The 20,025-nt window shown below is 45.9% G+C and overlaps 1 protein-coding gene across 5 annotated transcripts in view; it reads left to right on the plus strand.

Annotated features, from left to right (window-relative positions):
* The window catches only part of MAP4K3 (mitogen-activated protein kinase kinase kinase kinase 3), a 94,601-nt gene that overhangs the window by 53,623 nt on the left and 20,953 nt on the right, over positions 1-20,025 (plus strand). For all 5 annotated transcript variants that reach the window (XM_064146222.1, XM_064146223.1, XM_064146224.1 and 2 more), the window contains 8 exons: positions 4,055-4,113; positions 5,070-5,108; positions 5,394-5,447; positions 12,098-12,140; positions 13,771-13,933; positions 15,439-15,551; positions 16,670-16,711; positions 19,119-19,203. In XM_064146222.1, the coding sequence (XP_064002292.1) occupies positions 4,055-4,113; positions 5,070-5,108; positions 5,394-5,447; positions 12,098-12,140; positions 13,771-13,933; positions 15,439-15,551; positions 16,670-16,711; positions 19,119-19,203 (598 nt within the window). The remainder of the gene's footprint in view (positions 1-4,054; positions 4,114-5,069; positions 5,109-5,393; positions 5,448-12,097; positions 12,141-13,770; positions 13,934-15,438; positions 15,552-16,669; positions 16,712-19,118; positions 19,204-20,025) is intronic.

Below are 20,025 nucleotides of genomic sequence, written 5' to 3' on the forward strand. Positions count from 1 at the left end.
GGCAATGAGGGTAAGGAGACACTGGCACAGATTGCCCATGGAGGCTGTGGCTGCCCCCTTACTGGAGGTGTTCAAGGCTGGGTTGGATGAGGCCTTGAGCAAGCTGGACTGGTGGGAAGTGTCCCTGGCTGTGGTGGGTGAGGTTGGAATTAGATGATCTTTAAGCTGCCTTCCAAACCATTCTGTGAAGCTATGAAATTGGAGGCTTAGGAGGGCCTTTTTTGAGGGAGAGACTCAAGACTGGGGTATAAGAAGGTGAAACTATGAAGAAGGAAGTTGAGCATAGTGAAAGAGATCAAAGTTACCCACGACTGAGGCCTAACCCTTTCCACCTGCCACCTTGCAGACCCCAAGACGCATTACTGGAGAGGAGCAAACTTTCCTGCCCACTCATTCAGCCACTTGAGAGCCCTTCTCTGAGGCCACATTTCTAGCTGCACTAACAAATATCCAATGGGAAAGTTGGGTGGCCCCTGCGAGAGAGATCCATAGAAGTGGATGGGATTTAGTGGTTTAGATGCAGCATAAAATTGGTGCAAGGACTGAAAAGTCATCTCTGCATGGTTCAGGAAATGCCAGCACTGGGCTGGCCTTTGCAATCTTTATTGAACCCTATGATCTATGCATTCTTTTCCATGGAATAATTATCAGTTACAGAGTGGTGTTTTTTTTTCCCCACAATCTTGCACTTGTTTGGGGAAAATATGGCAAGTCACTGAAGCAATCAAATGCTCCTGACAGCTGTGGTAGAAACACCCATGTGGAAACTACTACTTAGCTTTATGGAGCAGAAGTGAGGGTACAGTAAACAACCTGGGACTCCTCGCCAAGGAGAGAACAATATACACAGCTTTGTGTTAAAGCCATTACCCTTCAGGCTACAGCAGAAAGCTGCACTGGCTTCTGTTTCATCATCTTGGAGCAGATCTAGTGGGAGACTTTTTTCCCCTCTGGTTTTAAAAGAATGAGCTTTTGAGGAATGAGTCCTGCGAGTCGTCTTCGTCCACTTCGACCTTACTGCTCTCACAGCTTGAATATTTGGGTGTCTTGGTGAAGGATGATGTGCTTCTTTTAAAGGCTGCAGCTGAAGCAGGCCTGCTTTTCACAGAAGATGGTGAGGACCTTTAAAATGTCTCCTGGAAAGGAGCGGTGTAGCTCCACGTATCACAAATTTAGGTGATAACTCATTGCTTCTGGTGAATTTATGCCCAGATGAGCAAATATGTGCTCGTTTTTTTCCTGTCGTCATCCACCTGAAGAAAAAAACCACTGTGGAATTATAGTATTGTAAAATACTGGGGAGGGAAGGGACCTCCAGAGATCCAACCTCTCTGCAAAGCAGGATCACCTAGTGCAGGTCACAGAGGAAACTGTCCAGGTGGGTTTTAGAATCACAGAATCAACCAGGTTGGAAGAGATCTCCAAGATCAGCCAGTCCAACCTAGCACCCAGTCAGCTAGACCATGGCACTAAGTGCCCCATCCAGTCTTCTCTTGAACACCTCCAGGGACGGCGACTCCACCAGCTCCCTGGGCAGCCCATTCCAATGCCAATCACTCTCTCTGGGAAGAACTTCCTCCTAACATCCAGCCTATACTTCCCCCAGCACAACTTGAGACTGTGTCCCCTTGTTCTATTGCTGGTTGCCTGGCAGAAGAGACCAACCCCACCTAGCTACAACCTCCCTTCAGGTATCTGCAGACAGCAATGAGCTCTGCCCTGAGCCTCCTCTTCTGCAGGCTGCACAACCCCAGCTCCCTCAGCCTCTCCTCATAGGGTTTGTGTTCCAGGCCATTCACCAGCTTTGTCACCCTTCTCTGGACATCTTATTTTTGAAGACATCTGGAGAAGGAAACTCTACAACCTCTCTGGGCAGCCTGCCCCAGTGCTCCAGCACCCTCACTGTAAAGAAGTTTCTTCTTATGTTGAGAGAACTGTGATTGAGTTTACATCCATTGCTCCTCATCCTATCACTGGGCATCACTAAGAGCCTGGCTCCATTCTCCTGACAGCCACCCTTCAGATATCTGTAGACATTGATGAAGTCCTCTCTCAGCCTTCTCTTCTTCAGCCCAAGGTCACAGAATCACAGAAACATCCATGTTGTAGAAGCCCCTCAGGATCACCAAGTCTAATTTATAACCCTACTCTACAAGATTCATCTTGCACCATGTCCAAATGACTCTTAAACACATCCAGGGTGGGTGACTCAACCACCTCCCTGGGCAGCTCATTCTAGTCTCTGACCTCTCTCTCTATGAAAAACTATTTGCTAATGTCCAGTCTAAACCTCCCCAGCCTCAGCTTGAGGCCATTCCCCCTTGTTCTGTCTCCAGTTACCTGTGACAAGAGACCAGCAGCAGCCTCTTCCCTTCAGGTAGCTGTAGACAGCCATGAGGTCTGACCTCAGCCTCCTCTGTTTCACACTAACCATCCCCAGCTCCTTCAGTCACTCTTCATCAGATTTATTCTCTAGGCCCTTCACAGCTTCCTTGCCCTCCTCTGGACCCGCTCCAGCACCTCCATATCTCTCCTGTGTTGTGGTGCCCCAAACTGAACACAACACTCAAGGTGTGGCCTCAGCAGATCAGATTCCAAGAGTACAAGCAGCTCCCTGCTCCTGCTGGATACAGCATTTTTAATCTCAGACAGGATGCCATTGGCCTTCTTGGCCACCTGGGCACACTGCTGGTTCATGTTCAGCTACCTGTCTTTTACCACCCTCTTTCTACTGGCTGCTTTTCAGCCACACTGCCCCAAGCCTGTAGCACTGCTTGGGTTTGTTGTGGCCCAAGTGCAGGACCTGGCATTTGGCCTTGTTGAAACTCATCCCATTAATGTTGGCCCATTGATCTAGCCTATCCAAGTCCCTCTGAAGAGCCTCTCTGCCCTCGTTGAAATCAGCACTGCCACCTAACTTGGTGTCATCTGCAAACTTACTGCTGACACCCTCTATGCCTGAGTCAAGGTCGTCAGTGAAGAAATTAAAAAGAAGTGGTGCCAACACAGATCCCTGAGGAACACCTCAGTCTTCCCTTGTAAGAAAGGTGCTTCAGTCCCTTTTTCATCCTCACAGCCTCCACTGAACTCTCCAGCAGTTCCCTGCCCCTCTTGAACTGGTGAGGCCAGAACTGTGCAGAGTATTCCAGGTGTGGTCTAACTAGGGCTGAGTAGACAGGATGGAGAGTCTCCCTCGACCTGCTGGACCACGCATTCTTCTTAATGCCCCCAAGTATACTCTTGGTCTTCTTGGCTACCAAAGCACATCATGGCAATGTCCTCCTGGCAGATGTGGTGGTGCTTCAGTATGGCCTCTGGTAGTCCCATTAAAACATTACATTTGTATGTATGGCATCAGGCATTTATGGAGCAGTGTTGGAGGCTTGCTGCCACTTCTAGGTAGCTCCATAATTGATGGGTCCTTGACTTGGCTGTTCTTTTTGATACAAAAGGTAGTGGTAAAGTACTCATGAGAGCATAAATAGTTACCCTTCAAACATTTACTGCCATAAAACCACTCTGGCTGTCTTCACTCTGCTTATTTCTTTCACTTCTTCGTATGCTAAAGTCTTTCCAGGCTCCCAGCTAGAATTATTGCACATCTGCACATACCAGTGAGGGCTGGCTGGGTTCTCCGTGGTAGATCACAAAGTGGTTTTGTTGTGGGTTGTTCTGTTTCTTCAGTTTTGCTTTTTGTTTGTTTGGTTTTGTTTGCTTTGCTTGGTTTTGGTTTGTTTCTTCCATTGTATTATTTTTGTTGGTTGATTGTTTTGTTTCCTCTTCTGCTGCCCACTTTATTTGAGCAGAAAATCTTTGTGCCCAAGGAAGGGGCTAAGGTCAGAGTTTTAAAAGGAATTGGAGACAAAGGAAACTGGCAGAGAGTTGATTTTTGGGTCTGATGAGGCTGAGAGTGGTGTTAGGGGCCTGGAAGGTCAGAGGAATGAACTCCTTTGGTAGCTCAGGTGTGACAGGGGGATAACTGCAGCATGAAACAGGGTATGTGTTTGATGCTTACTTGTTTTCCTCTTAAAGATTTCTTCTTTCATGTTTGTAGGACCTACAGCTAGAATATGGTCACGGTCCTCAGTGCGGCTACTTGTTGGGTACAAATAAGTAAGCAACAGCATTTTCTACCTTTAATTCATTCAAGACTGCTTTAATATAGAAACAAAAAAGAAGTGTGTTAGATGCATTAGCTGAACCAGATGTAGTAAAGATATGTCAGGTTGGTTTCTACTGGTTACAGTTCCCTGTCTCTCTTGAGCAGGGTGGGGGCAGAACTGGACAGCACTTCCCAGTACTTGTGGTTCTCTTGACCACATTGTCTCCATGATCTACTTGTTAAGAGAATATTCTGTGTGATAGGTTCTACAGAGCACCATTTCACCTCACTAAGAGACTGGCAGTGCTGGTCTTTGACATGTTTTATGCCCTTCTTCATGTTATAGGAACACTGAATTCTGAGAATTACAGGAACATCCCTGACTCAGCAAAGTGCTTTGACTTCACATTTATATGTTTAATCATTTTGTTGTATTAATCCAGTGAAACAGTTTTCCATGCAATCCTTCCTTCCTGCTCAGTTAAATGTATGCAGAATGGGGCATGCCTGGCTTGGCTTTGCTAAATTAAATCAGAGGTGAAAAAATGCAGAAAATCTTAAATTCTGTTCAGTCAGATTGATTATTTATTAACTAATGATGATTATTTTCTTGGCTACTGGATTTGTTTTTTTTTCTCTTTGCTATTTTCCTGGATCACCTTAAGACAATCCTTGTTTTATGGTACAAGGATCAAAGACCACTGCACTTAATAGCAATAAATCAATGAAGGCATTTGAAAGTGTGGTGTGTAAAATACAACAATAATAATAATAATGCTGATAATAATGCAATAAAAATAGAGCTGTGTTCATTTGTATGTGGGTGTTTGAGAACTGTTCTGCAAGCCAGCTGAAATTACATGCTTTGAGTTATTCACTGATAGAATCATAGCAGCCTTTGCCCTGCCTTTTTGGTAATTTATGTGCCACAATCAAACTCTATTCTTGTTCTTATTTAATGCTGAAGGAGTCTCTTAAAATCAGTTGAAGAAGAACTGCATCAGAGGTAATTCTGATTATTTTTTTCCCCCACCCCTTCTTGTGTGTTTCAAAGTCCACTGGTGTGTTGATTCCCTTCTGTCTGTCGCAACTAGATTTTGTTTGCTCCTGTGGTTGCTGAGAGCATATGGGAGAGGCTTAGTGATGGTTTTAAAGAATAAGAGTGATAAAGCTAAAAGAGACTGAAACTCTGTGAAAGAGGGTGGTAGCCCTTGAGCTCAGCATTTTTCACAACAACCAAGGTGATTTTAATAAAACTCACTTAACCTTAGCACTTTTTTCCTTTTCCTAGGGGACATGTGGCACATCTAGAAGATGATGATGATGCAGATGATGATGCTAAACAGTAAGTGCTTTTCTGTTGTGACAATAAAGAAATCTCTCTAGAAACTAGTTCTTAAATAGATGAAAATGAAGAAAAAAGCAAGTTGAATCATGTTCTGTCACTAAAGCTCAGAACTCTTGTTCTTTTTAAAGAGAAGCATTTGATGTTGGTCCTAGATTACAAAGTCACAGAATCAATCAGGTTGGAAAAGACCTTCAAGATCACCAAGTCCAACCTATTACCTAACATTATCTAACCAACTAAACCATGGCACAAAGTGCCACATCCAGCCTCCTCTTAAACATCTCCAGGAACGGTGACTTCACCTCCCTGGGCAGCCCATTCCAATGCCAGTCACTCTTCCTGTGAAGAAGTTCTTCCTAAGATCCAGCCTAAACCTGCCCTGGCACAGCTTGAGTCTGTCCTCTTGTCCTGTCCCTGGTTGCCTAAGGGAAGAGACCAACCCCACCTGGCTACAACCTCATTGCTCTAATTGTACACAGCAATGAGGTCTGCCCTGAGCCTCCTCTTCTGCAGGCTGCACACCCCCAGCTCCCTCAGCCTCTCCTCACAGGGCTGTGCTCCAGGCCCCTCCCCAGCCTTGCTGCCCTTCTCTGGACACTTTCCAGCACCTCAACATCTTTCTTAAATTGAGGGGCCCAGAACTGGACACAGTACTGAAGGTGTGGCCTAACCAGTGCTGAGTACAGGGGCAGAAGGACTGCCCTGGTCCTGCTGGCCACACTGTTCCTGATCCAGGCCACGATGCCACTGGTCTTCTTGGCTACCTGGGCACACTGCTGCCTTTTGTTCAGCTGGCCAGTGTGTCCCCGTAGCCAGGAAGTCACCAAAAGTTTTCTTGTTCTGCTCATAAACTTGTGATAAAGGGAAAGGAATCTTGTTGTCACTTGCTGCATCCACTTCTGTCTTCTATTATTAAACAAAATCTTGGCATAGTTAGATGGAGACAGTAATTCATGTGATCCTAGTCCTGGTGTCCTGAATTCTGTACAATTGATGACTGTGTGTTAAAGCTCATCAAAAATACATAAAATACTTAATCATTGTCTTCTCTAGATAATGGAGTTTGTTCTCAGCTGGGAGGATGCTCAGTTTTGGAACAGAGCTGGCTCCTTTCTTGGAGAAGAGGTTATGTGACTGCAAAGGCACGATCAGTACATGTGTTAAATCAGTTATGGTTGTATTAAATTCACAGGTTGCATGGGATGGAAGGGACCCTCAAAGGGCATCTATTCCAAACTCCCTGCACTCAGCAGGGACACCTCCAGCTAGAGCAGGCTGCACAGGGACACAGCAAGGCTGAGCTTGAATGTCTCCAGGGATGGAGCCTCAAGCACAGCCCTGGGCAGCCTGTACCAGTGTCTCCTTGTGCGGAACTTCCTCCTGATGTCCAATCTAACTCTGCCCTGCTCCACTTCCAAACCATTGCCCTCCATGCCCTTCTAGACAGTCCCTCCCCAGCCTTCCTGTAGATCCCCTTCAGATATTAAAATGCAGCTCTAAGATCTCCTCAGAGCCTTCTCTTCTCCAGGCTGAACAGCCTCAGTTCTTTCAGCCTGTCCCCACAGCAGAGGTTCTCCAGCCCTCTGATCATCTTTGTGACCTTCCTCTGGACCTGCTGCAGTGTGTCCATGGATCTCTCTGGTGCTGGAGCACCAGAACCACTGATATAAGTATTCTTGACCTGATTTTATGGACAGATGAGAACTGTCCAGATTAGAGTTTCCATCTCTGGAAGTCTTTAAGGCCGGCCTGGATGTGGCTCTGAGCAACCAGATCTAGTGTAAGATGTCCCTGCCCATGACAGGGAGGTTGGAACTGGATGATCTTTGAGGGTTCTTCCAGCCCTGACAATTCTGTGATTCTATGAAACATTTTGAATGTACAGCCAGTGTGTGGAGATTTATACTCCTGAATTAATTTGATGTGAAAACCAAGATCAAGGATTCCATTCTTGTTTGCTTTCTGTTAAGGGTCCATTTAAACAGTTGCTTCATACCAGAGACCTGTAAAGCAAACATTATCTGTGGCTGACATCTGTCTCTTACAGAGAGACAAATCTGCTTTTATCTTTTCATTCCTTTCTTCCCGAGTTATTTTACTGCTGTTCTTCTCAAAGGCAGTGAGCTTTACCAGTGTGCTGAGCAGAAGGGACAGCCCCCTTCAGGAAGGGTAAAGCTGCTGATAGGATCTGATGTGACTAGGTGAGAGGTACTTGTGTTGTTTAATGATCAACTTCTCCAAGCACAAGTGTTTGCTGTTTGGCAGAAGTGATACTTAGAGAAGAAAAAAGATTTTCAGACAGTTTTTTAACTGACTTTATTCCATTGCTAATTGCATAACAGATGTTTCATATGCCATTGTTCAGCAGTTGTTCAAAGGCAGGATTGATTCTGCACTACATCAATGATAGGAAGCTCCTATGTCTTGGGGAGGAAGAGGCTGATAATGCTACTAGTGATTTACTCCCCTGCATTTGGAGCAAGCTGAGAACCTGCATTGCTAACAGCTGCATAGACCTTGATAATGGTAACTCTCAGACTTCCTCCTCTGCAGAGTGCAACAGTCCTCTAGAGATCCATACTGCCAGCTCCACTCCAAAAGCCTTCAGTGAAGATGCACAGATTGCATCAGGTTGGAAGGGACTCTCAAAGGTCATCTTGTCCAAGTCCCTGCACTCAGCAAGGACACCTCCAACTAGAGCAGGCTGTACAAGGTTACATCAAGTCTGATCTTGAATGTTTCTAGGGACAGAGCCTCAAGCACAGCCCTGGGCAGCCTGTGCCAGTATTTTACCACTCTCATTGTAAAACTTCCTCCTTGTCTCCAAACTTCTTAATGCCCAAGCTGCTGCAAGCCAGCTCAGCTTACTTCTTCCATCCATACTACCCCCTGGATGTTCTTTGTGTACAGTTCTCTGTCCATTTTTGCTTAATGTTTCTCCTCTTCCCCTCCACTTCTTCCTCTGTTTGCAGCCACTATCATCAACCTTAGTAATGTTTCAGGTCTTGGAACCTTTTGATCTCTCCTGTCTTGGAGTGCTTGCACTTACTTCTTTATCTAGTACTTGGACATCTTTGCTCCTTGCACAAACTCCATCAGACCTTCCAAACAACACTGGCTTTAGCTGCTTCTGTTCCTGTCATGTTCCTGTGAGTTTTCCTTGTCAGGCTAAGCAGGAAAGAACCTTCTGGAGAGATACTAATTTGTCTGACTCCCAAGAACAGTCACCAGTGGTGTTCCAAAATAGTCTGAGTGTTTTTTGCTTCTCTCTTATTTCATCTTACATACTCTTGCCCTACAGGGGGCCTGTAAGCACAGGAGTAAGCCTTGAATGCCTCAGCCTTGGAACAGACAGCTTGTGCCTCTGTGCCTTTCCACTTGGTGTCTGCTTGAATGTAGAGCTCTGCTGCAATATTTTATTTCATCATCTTAGTCTTGGATGTCTCTCTGAGGAGCTCAGCGAGGATCCAAGGCTTCTGTTTGGTGTATGATGTGTGGGGTGGAGCTGCAGCTGAAGAGCACGTGTGACATCAGCTACTTCTCCACTCAGATCTACAACAAAAACAATGAGGCAGTTGTTTGCCTTCTAGTCCAAACTGATGCCATGGCTTTGAGTCTGGAGCTGCTTAATTCATAGCAGCAGAGAATCCTCCAGGGAACACTATAAAACGACCTCTTTTCATTTTATGCTTTTCCTTGTTTTGGTATTTCTTTCTGTCTTGTGCAGCAAAACTGATGGAGCTCAAACTTCTGACTTGTGGAGGCTGGGGAGGTAGAAATTATTTGGGCTCAGCCCTGCATGAGCAGCAATGACGAACTACACGTAAACCACTGCTGAAAGCAGGGCACAGAGTGCTGTGTACAAACATCTGTCAGGTTTATGATGAATCACTGGCTGCTTTGTTTGATTTGTGTGGAGTTTTATTATCATTTGGATGCCAAATAACACTGTGCTGACTGTCTGAGATACAGAGAAGAATAGGAAAGAAAATATAAATGGAGTTTGGACACACGTGAGTGAGAACTTGAGCTTGGTCCTGTGTTAGGAAGAGAAAATAATTTCTACAGCCACAGCAAAGAGGAACCCATTCTCAGAAGTCCCCTTTCAGCTTCTCTGAAGTATGTTCATAGAATGGCTCAGGTTGGAAGGCATCTCAGTGATCATCTACTCCAACCCCCTGCCATGGGCAGGGATGCCTCTCAGCTAGATTTGTTTGCCCAAGGCCTCATCTAACCCGGGCTTAAGCACCTCCAGGGAAGAGGCAACCACAACCACTCTGGGCAGCCTATTCCAGAGCCTCAGTACTCTCATGATGAAGAACTTCTTCCTCAGCTCCAGTCTAACCCTGCTTTCCCTCAGCTTCATACCATTCCCCTTTGTCCTGTCACCCTTAAGGCAAGTCCATCTGCTGCCTTCCTGTAGGCTCCCTTCAGATATTGGAAGGCAGCTCTAAGGTCCCCCTCGAGTCTTCTCCAGGCTGAACACCCTCAGCTCCCTCAGCCTGTCCTTAGAGATAATGCAACTGATGAGATGCCAGAACAAGATAATCTCCTGAAAGTAATCATAGAATCATTTAGGTTTGAAAGACCTTCAAGATCAACAGAATCCAACTGCTCCTGCTTTACCAAATCCACCACTGAGCCGTATCCACAAGCGTCACATCCGTGTGACACTGAAACATGGTCAGGGCTGGTGACTCCCCCACCTCCCTGGGCAGCCTGTTCCAATGCCTGACAACACTTTCCCTGAAAAACTGTGTTGCTGATGTCCAGCCTAAACCTCCCCTGGTGCAGTTTGAAGCCATTTCCTCTCGTTCTGTGACTTATTACTTGCCCACTTCACAACAAGCCTCCTTTCTGGGAACTATAGAGAGGGAGAAGGTCTCACCTCAGCCTCCTCCTCTCCAGACTACCAACCCCAGATGTTTCAGCTATTCTTCACAAGACTTATTCTCTAGGGCCTTCAGCAGCTTCTTTACATGAAGTAAAGCTGACAAATTGCTGACCTGTAGATAAGCAGTTTCCTACTGCTTGGGTATTTTCCCCTGACCATTGAAGATCATATTACAGTTAGAAAAATGTGGTCCAAGACTGTCAAATTCCACAGCTGTCTTCCTGATTTAATGAAACACAGAATTTCTCTGCCAAAAGATTAGGAAATGGGAGAGTGTAAGAGATTTTTCAAAATGTAAAAAAAAAGTTTTGTTTGCTTGTTTTGGTTTTTCTTTTCTGGATGCAACATACTCTCTTAAAACACACAATCAGAGATAAAATGGCTTCCTGATGCCTCAGCTTGTTTCTTTCACTGTTGAGCCAAGCTCTTGAGTTGTTTGCTTGCCCAGAATTCCTGTGGACAAAAGAAACTGGTGGAAGGAGGAAAATCCCAAGCAAACAACCCAAGGCAGCAATCTGGCTGCCCATTGCAGGTGGATTTTACTTTGCAAGGTAAAGCTGTTCTGAAGGAGTCAGGTCCATTTTCCAAGGAATGGCCTTCATCAGTTTTCTTGTGTGTGCCTTTTGCCCTGTGTCCCTACAGATGGCTCTTTAGAAAAGCTCATTGATAGCCTCAGTCTCTCTGCCTCAACAGAGTAAATATCAGGCCTGCTGTCATCTCCCTGCTTTTGTTCTGTATAAACATGTGCATCTTATTCATAGATTCACTGAATGGTTCAGGTTAGAAGGGACCTTCAAGATCATCTAGTCCCAACCCCCTGCCATGGGTAGGGACACCTTGCACTGGGCCAGATTGCTCGAGGCCTCATCCAGCCTGGCCTTGAACACTCCCAGGAAGGAAACATCCATAACTTCCCTGTTCCAGTGTCTCCCCACCCTCACTCTAAAAAATTTCTTCCTCATCTCCAGTCTCAATCTGCCCTCCTCAAGCTTCAATCCATTCCCTCTCATCCTGTCACTACATGCCCTTGTGAAAAGTCCCTTCCTGGTTTTCTTGTAGCCTCCTTTGGGTACTGTCAGTCTGCTCTAAGGTGTCCCTGCAGCTATGTCTTCAGGCTGAACTGAATCACAGAAACATTCTGGTTGGAAAAGCCCCTCAGGATCACTAAGTCCAACCCATATCCCTACTCTACAAGGTGCACCCTAAACCATAGCCCCAAGCACCATATCCAGATGACTTTTAAACACATCCAGGGTTGGTGATTCCCCTGCCTCCCTGGGCAGCACATTCCAATGCCTGAATACTCTTGCTGGGAATTTTTTTTCCTAATATCCAGTCTAAACCTCCTCAGTCACAGCTTGAGGCCATTCCCTCTTGTTCTATTGCTGTTTACTTGTGAGAAGAGATCACCACCAATTCTTTCAGCTTGTCCCTATAAGGGAGGTTCTCCAGTCCCCTGATCATTTTCATGGCCTCCTCTGGACTCGTTCCAGCAACTCCATGTCCCTCTTATGCTGTATCCTCAACAAATAAGTTTGTGTCACTTGGTGCTCTCCAGGGAGGATCTGTGATATTTGAGTTTTTGGGTAGTGGTGTGCACAGCAGTAACAAAATGTTGAAGAGGTGTTCATGATGGGCTTAATAGTGGTATTGACAGGTTAGTGGTGCTGATTTGTGTGACATTTATCCTGAATCTTCTTGGACAGTGCAACACAGGCTTTGAGGCTAATAACCTGTTTTCTTTTCTTTGTAGTGTTACTATGAAACCTAAAGTGCCACCTCCTTTACCTCCAAAGGTAAGTGAAGAGCATTTCACTACCCAAAATAAGAGGACACTTAAATCGCCAAATGCAGAAGTGTCTAAATGACTGTAATGATGTCTCCCTCACTTGTGCCATGCCTTGAAGTTATAAGTCAAGGGAATATTCAGGGGATTGACCAATGTACTTGTAGCCTTTGACTGAAAATCTGCACTGTAAAGTATTGACATTGGAACACTGCAACAGGTTGCCCAGAGAAGTGGTTGAGGCCCTGCATATATTCAAGGTGAGGCTGGCCAGGGCTCTGAGCTCCTGAGCTACTTGAGGATGTCCCTGCAGAATGCAGAAAGGGTTGGGCTGGATAACCTTTGGAGGTCTCTTCCAACTCAGACCATTCTGTGATTCTGTGACAGTGTGCAAGTGCTGTTTGTGGATAGTTGCCCTTCTGCTACATCAGAAGGAATAAACAAGATACTCAAAAAACCTAGTGCCACAAGTAGTTTTTAATAAAGAGATGCCAACTAAAGCATCTGCCTGCTAACTTTTGGTCTGTGAATGCTGTTCTTTAGAAGTGTTCTTGGATCAGATTAGATTTTTGTTTGCTGCCACTTGAAGAGTGAATGAATCTATTCACACTGAAGTTATCCTAATAGGAGCAAAAAGAAGGATGTACATTTTTCTGTCTGGCTGTCAGTTCTCCAAGCACAAAATCCCAGAAGGTTTGGAAGGGACCTCTGGAGATCATCCAGCTTAACCACCCTGCCAAAGCAGTGTGAGCCAGGGCAAGTTACATCTTTGGGTGCATTAAGAAGAGTGTTACCAGCAGGTCTATAGGGAGGTTCTTCTCTCGCTCTGCTCTGCCCTGTAGAAACCATACCTGGAACACTGTGTCCAGTTTTGGGCTTCCCAGTTCAAGAGAGACAGGGACCTGCTGCACAGTCCATCAGAGAGCTAGAAGGATAATTTGGGTACTTGAACATCTCTTCCATGAAGAAAGGCTGAGAGCCCTGGGGCTGTTTAGTCTGGAGAGGAGAAGGGAAGGTTGAGAGGGGATCTGATCAATGTCTATCAATATCTGAGGAGTGGGGGTCAGGATGAAGGTGCTAGGCTCTGTTTGGTGGTGCCCAGTGACAGGACAAGGAACAGCAGGTCCAAGCTGGAACCCAGGAGTCTGCACCTCAAGATGAGAAGGAAGTTCTTTGGTGTGAGAGTGCTGGAGACCTGGATCAGGCTGCCCAGAGAAGGTGTGGAGTCTCCTTCTCTGGAGCCTTTCCAACCCTACTTGGATGTGTTGCTGTGTGACCTACCCTTGGTGATGCTGCTCTGGCAGGTGGGGTTGGACTGACTGGTCTCTGGAGGTCATTTCCAACCCCTACCATTCTGTGAATAGAGAGTGACATTTCAACAGGCCTAGCAATTGTTTATGCATGACTTGAACATGATGATTTTGAACACATCCTTTGTTTATAACAAGGTTTTCCTTCTTACTGTGCACTTCCTTCGTGTTGGTGTTTTGTAAGAAGTTTGCTTGTCAGAACATGTTGCTTTATCAGTTTGCTTGTGAAAATTCCATATTGCACACGTGGTTTCTTCCTCATTTAGAAGTACCATGGATGCTTTGAATCCCTTTTTTATTATGCTTTCATTATTACTATGTCTTTTCCAGCCTAAATCCATCTTCATCCCCCAAGAACCTCATTCTTCTGAAAATGATAATCAAGGGACAATCAAAAGATGCCCAACGTCAGAGAGCCCAGCAAAATCTGCATCTCAGGTTCCACCAAGACCACCACCTCCTCGGTTACCTCCACAGAAACCTAACTCTTTAGGTACTAAGAGTGACACCAAAAAGTACACAAATATTTCTAGAACAATCTCACGTAATTTTATTTCTACATCTTCACTCTCCTGGTTTAAGCTGACTGGTCCCAATAGAAGGGCCAAAGGACAGGGGATGGAGCTACCTTGCACTCATGGAAGTATTCCATGGCACCTTCCCTGATGGGCAAGAAACAGAAATGTTATCAAAGCCAAAATGCACAAAGAAATGCTTAAGCTCGTGAGAGGGTTGAGTGGACCTTGTAGTAAAGTCACTGCCATGATGCCTGTGTACATTTCTGTAGCCCCCAACACAAGAAGGACATGGAACTGTTGAAGCGAGTCCAAGGGAGGCCATGAAGATGCTCAGAGTGCTGCAGCAGCTCCACTATGAGAACAGGCTACAAGAGTTTGGGCTCTGCAGCCTAGAGAAGAGAAGGCTTCCAGGAGACCTTGTGATAGCCTTCCAGTATCTGAAGGGGGCCACAGGAGGGCTGAGGAGGGACTATTGACAAGGTCTTGTAATGCCAGGATGAGAAGGAATGGGTTTAACCTGGCAGAGGGGAGATTTGAACTAGGTGTTCTGAAGAAGTTCTTTGTAGTGAGAGTGGTGAGACACTGGTACAGGTTGCCCAGGGAGGCTGTGGATGCTCCTTCCCTAGAGGTGTTCCAAGCTGGGTTAGGCAAGGCCTTGAGTGACCTGTTCTAATGGGAGGTGTCCATACCTATGGCAGGGGATTGGAAGTGGATGATCTTTTGAGGTCCCTTCCAACTGAAACCATTCTATGATTCTATTCCTGTTGATGCCACTGGTGACAATTGGTTTTCTAAGCAACGGGCTGATAATGTTGTATATCAGGATTGTCACAGGGAATGCAGAAGTTTCCCTGTATGTATGTTTCAAATTCTGGCCCTGTGTGTCAGTTGTTGCTATTTTATATGTCAAGGGCAGAGTTTTGCTTTCAAAGATTGCTCTTACCAGTGATGAACTGGGGCAGGTAGCGCAGCAGGTAATGGTTTACTGTTGCTCAGCCTGTTCCTTTTATGCTATTGTTGGAGTCTGATGCTTTGAAAATTGGCCTGGCCTGGCTTGTTTTAAGCAAGCTAAAAGTCTGATTCTCAACTGATGTCTTTGCTAGGTCTTTTGATAGCTAGAAGTGTAACTAGCAGGACAAGGGAGGTGATTTTTTTCCCCCTCTGCTCTGCTGACACCTTACCTGGAGTACTACATCCAGTTCTGGTCCCCCTGCATAAGAAGAGTGTGGAGCAGGTCCAGAGGAGGCCACAAAGCTGAATAGAGAACTTCACCTTTGGGGACAGGCTGAGAGAGCTGGGACTGTTCATTCTGGAGAAGAGAAGGCTTCAGGGAGACCTTAGAGCAGCTTTCCAGTAGCTGTAGGGGGCTACAAGAAAACTGGGAAGGGACTTTTTACTAAGGCTCTGTTAGGAGAGTTGGACTCAGTGATCTTTCAAGGTCCTTTCTAACCCCTAACACTCTGTGATTCTGTGGTTCTAGGTAATGGAGTCACTACTTCTGTGCAATTAAACGGTGAAAGAGAGGGATCACCTCATCAGCAGAGTGAAGCCAGAGACACTAACTTCTCAAGGAGAGAAAAGAAGGAAATGCTGGTAGGTAGTGAAACTTGGAGGTGTTAAAGTTCTCCCAAGTCTATTACACGTGCCAAGAGCGTGAGCATACTCTTGGGTCCAGAAATTATGCTGGGTGACATCTTGTTTGCTTTGAACCAAAGCAGTTTGGCTAGATTGTCTGCTTGTGACCCAGACTGAAGCTGAGGTTTGAGCTGCTCTTTAATTTTCCTTAGAAACAAAGATAATCACAGATATGCAAGATTTACTTGCTTGTGTTCACATACTTGAGGGACATGTCATGAGAGGAGATCCTTTGAGAGTGATGTAATGCCTTGTCCTGAGCAATGACCGGTTAAGCAGATGAGGAAATGAAGGAATGTGCTGCCACCTCATGGCTTGCTGGAGGATTTTCCTGGCCCTGGGAAAGGAGCTGAATCGGGACTGTTCCTTCTCTTATCCCACATGGATGTCTGCAGCTTTTTGGTGTTCAGAGAAAAAAAAAAAGACTGAGAAATTGTGTCCAGTCCTGGGGTCTCCTGTTCATGAGGGACAGAGGGAGAGTTCAGCAGGGACCTCAAGCACAATTAAGGGACTGGAGCATCTCTCTTAAGAGGAAAGGCTGAGAGACCTGAGGCTGTTAAGTCTGGAGAAGTCTGAGAGGGGTCTACAAATATCTGCAGAATGGCTGTCAGGGAAGTGGAGCCAGGCTCTGCTCAGGGATACCCAGTGACAGGATGAGGAGCAATGGACATAAACTCAAGCACAGGATATTCCACCTCAACATGAGGAGAAACTCTGAGGGTGCTGGAGCCTTGGAGCAGGCTGCCCAGAGAGGTTGTGGAGTCTCCGCCTCCAGACTCCTGGATGCCCCCTCCCTGGAGGCGTTTGAGGCCATGTCTAGTGGAAGTGTCCCTGTCCGTGGCAGGGGGATTGGGATTAGATGATCTTTAAGGTCCCTTCCATCCTAACCCATTCTATGTATCTATGAATCTACTTTCTCATTATGCTCAGTATCTTAACAAGTGCTTTTAACAGCATTCTGAAATGATTTTGGTAGCCTTGTGTTTTGCTTGTGCTGTAGTGCCAGGAGAGAATGGGCATCTTCATGCATGTGTGCCCAAGTGAGTGGAAACTTACTTTTCATTTCTGTTTTTCAGAAACCAGTTAGCAATGGCCTTCCTCCCACACCTAAAGTACACGTGAGTATTGCTGAGTTGTACAAACCCATGCTGGAAGCAGGGCATGTATGTTTGCTTGCTGACACTGAGAGAGGACATGTCTGGATGGCTTGTAGTGTTCTGTTTGAAAATTAGAAGAGTCAAGTATGGCAAGCCACAGCTGTGGTGTTTGAGGAGACTTCCTTGATTTGTGCTTTGGGCATCATCTGGTATGTTCTCTCATGAGTGCCTTTCAGTGCCCTGCATTCTTGCCTCGGCAGGGCAGAAGAGATGGGGAGGAGAACATCTCTGGGCCTCCTAACCACCTTGCTTCTAATCTACCCCAGGATGCCATTTGCCTTCTTGGCTGCTGTCCCAGGTTAGGGCAGATCCCTCCCCCGCTAGAATAAACTCACTGCAACATGGAGTGTTGCAAAGTCAGGGGAAAAAATGAAATTGTGTTTCTTACAGTTTAAATGTAACAGTATAAGCAGCATAAACTACTACAGAAATATAATAACCTTAAGGAAGATGGGGAAGGGGTCAAGCATCAGCGAAGCAGCAAAAGCAGCAGCAGCCAAAACAGTGGTGGCGAGATGGCAGCAGGTGCAGCAGAAGCAGCAAGGGGAAGGTCTAAGCTGTGTTTCCAGAGATAAAGCTCTTCATGCTCCAATGAAATGATGCTAACTTATCCATTGATGCCATTATATGGCCTATCCCTAGAATGTTCACCTCTCCACTCTGAGCTTCTGCTTCTAAGTTTCTCTGTTCCAAGTATTTTTATGGCTGTGCTAGAAATCTAGCTCAAACACTCACAGCTACAAGGGCACATTGCTGGCTCGTGATGATGCTGCAGTCCACCAGGACCCTTTTCCCTACACTGCTCTGCAGCAGGTCAGCCCCTAACCCATGCTGGTCCCTGGGATTGTTCTTTCCCATGTGCAAGACTCCACGCTTGGCCCTTGTTGGGTTTCATTCAGTTTCTCCCCATCCAGCTCTCCAGCCTGCCCAGGTCTGGCTGAATGGCAGCATGGCCTGAGGGGGAATCAGCTCCTTTCCCAAGCTGCAGAGATAGAGTCTCTTGCACTACACAAGACACTTAATAGCAAACTGAGTTGGTCAGGGTTGTGCTGAACAAGGATTGAGATCTTCTACCCAAAATTTCTCTTTGAGATGCAATCAATAGTGAAAGTGAGTTACATTTGAAGCAAATAATAGAGAACCTGAGACAAGAGTTTTGATCCTGGCTTGAGTTTTATTTTCAATGTGTGAAATAGGGCAAGAGTAAGGTATTCAACATCTTCATCAATGCCATTGATGAGGGGACAGACAGAGCTGATACAGCTGAAGACTGTGTGGCCATTCAGTGAGACTTGGACAGACTGAGAGCTGGGCACAGAGGAACGAGATGAGGTTCAACAAGGACAAGTGCAGAGTCCTGCATCTGGGGAGGATTAATAAAGTGCACCAGTACAGGTTAGGAGGTGATCTGCTGGAGAGCAGCCCTGTACAGAGGGACCTGGGAGTGCTGGGGGATAACATCCATGGCACAGCAATGTGCCCTGGTGGCCAAGACGGTCAATGGGATCCTGGAGTGCATTAAGAAGAGTGTGTCCAGCAGATCAAGGGAGGTTCTTCTACCACTGTGCTCTGCCCTGTGAGACCTCATCTTGAATACTGCCTTCGGTTTTGGGCTCCCCAGATTGAGAGACAGGGTGGAGTGGGTCCCGCAGAGGGCTATGAGGATGATTAGGGGACTGGAGTACTGACTGATGAGGAGAGGCTGAAGGACCTGGGGCTGCTTAGTCTGGAGAAGACTGAGAGGGAATTTAATGTTTATAAATACCTGAGGGTTGGAGGTCAGGAGCAGAGGGACAGGCTCTGCTCACTTGCTCCCTGGGATAGGACAAGGAGCAATAGATAGAGACTGCAGCACACAACACAAGGGGAAACTTCTTGACTGTAAGGGTCCTAGAGCACTGGAACAGGCTCCCTAGAGAGGTTGTGGAGTCTCCTTCTCTGGAGACTATCAAGGCCTGTCTGGATGTGTTCCTGTGTGACCTGAGCTAGATTGTATGGTCCTGCTGTGGCAAGGGAGTTGGTCTGGATGATCTCTTTGGGGTCCTTCCAACCCCTGACATCCTGTGAGCTTATGATCCTGTGATGAGACTTTGTAAAGTCATGGAATTCAGGAACCTTTTTGCTGTTTGTCACCCCTCTATTATGAGCTTAGTCTGAATTTGGGGCCTAAGTCTGGTTTAATTGTTCAGAAAGATCTTATGCAAGAAGGAGAAATCACCTGAAAAATATCCCTTTGTCAAATTGTTGTCTGGATGAGATTGTTTTCTACATAGCAAATGAAATGCACCTGAACCTTTTGTCACTGCTTTAAGCAAAGATGTCACCTTTTAACTTCTCACAGGTCTGTTTTTTGGTTTTATTCCTACAGATGGGTGCTTGCTTTTCAAAGGTTTTCAATGGCTGCCCATTAAAAATCCATTGTGCAACATCCTGGATAAATCCAGATACAAGAGGTAAACTATTAGATATGTTTTACCCATTTGCTGCTGTCCTTGGATGAGCAAAACTATTGCTTTTAAAACAGGCATCTTGTGAAATGGCTTTATTGATATCAGCAAAAGCTCTCCTATCATGCCCATGCTGTCTGAAGTTTGATGCTGAGGGGCTTTAACTATGTTAAGATATATGGGGCACAGTTACAGCTTTGATTAAAAGGAGTAAATTACATATCACAGATTCACAGATGGCATTGGGTTGGAAGGGATCCTCAAAGGTCAGCCCCCACCAGGGACACCTCTAACTAGATCAGACTGAAATAATTTATGTGTATATATATATATGTATGTTTTTTGCTTTTGATTCAAAACTACTCCAAACTTTTAAAACATTTTTCACATTTCAGCTTCCTTCCCCCAACATTTTTTCTCTATGTTTTTTATTCTTAATGTTGCTCTGAGGACAGGCTGAGAGGGAGTTGGGGGTGTTCAGCCTGGAGAAGAGAAGACACCAGGGGGAACCTTAGAGCTGCCTTCCAGTACCTGAAGGGATCCTACAGGAAGGCTGCAGAGGGACTTCTGAGAGTATCTAGAGACAGGTCAAGTGGGAATGGTTTGAAGCCAAGGCAAAGCAGGGTTAAACTGGAGCTGAGGAAGAAGTTCTTCAGGATGAAGGTGGTGAGGTGCTGGACCAGGCTGCCCAGAGAGGTTGTGGATGTCACCTCCCTGGGAGTATATAGGGCCAGGCTGGATGAGGCCTTGATCAACCAAATCTGGTTGAGAGGTGTCCCTGCCCATGACAGGATGGGGTTGGAGTAGATGATCTCTGAGGTCCCTTCA

This window comes from Pogoniulus pusillus, chromosome 7 (assembly GCF_015220805.1).
Source record: "Pogoniulus pusillus isolate bPogPus1 chromosome 7, bPogPus1.pri, whole genome shotgun sequence".
NCBI lineage: Eukaryota > Metazoa > Chordata > Aves > Piciformes > Lybiidae > Pogoniulus > Pogoniulus pusillus.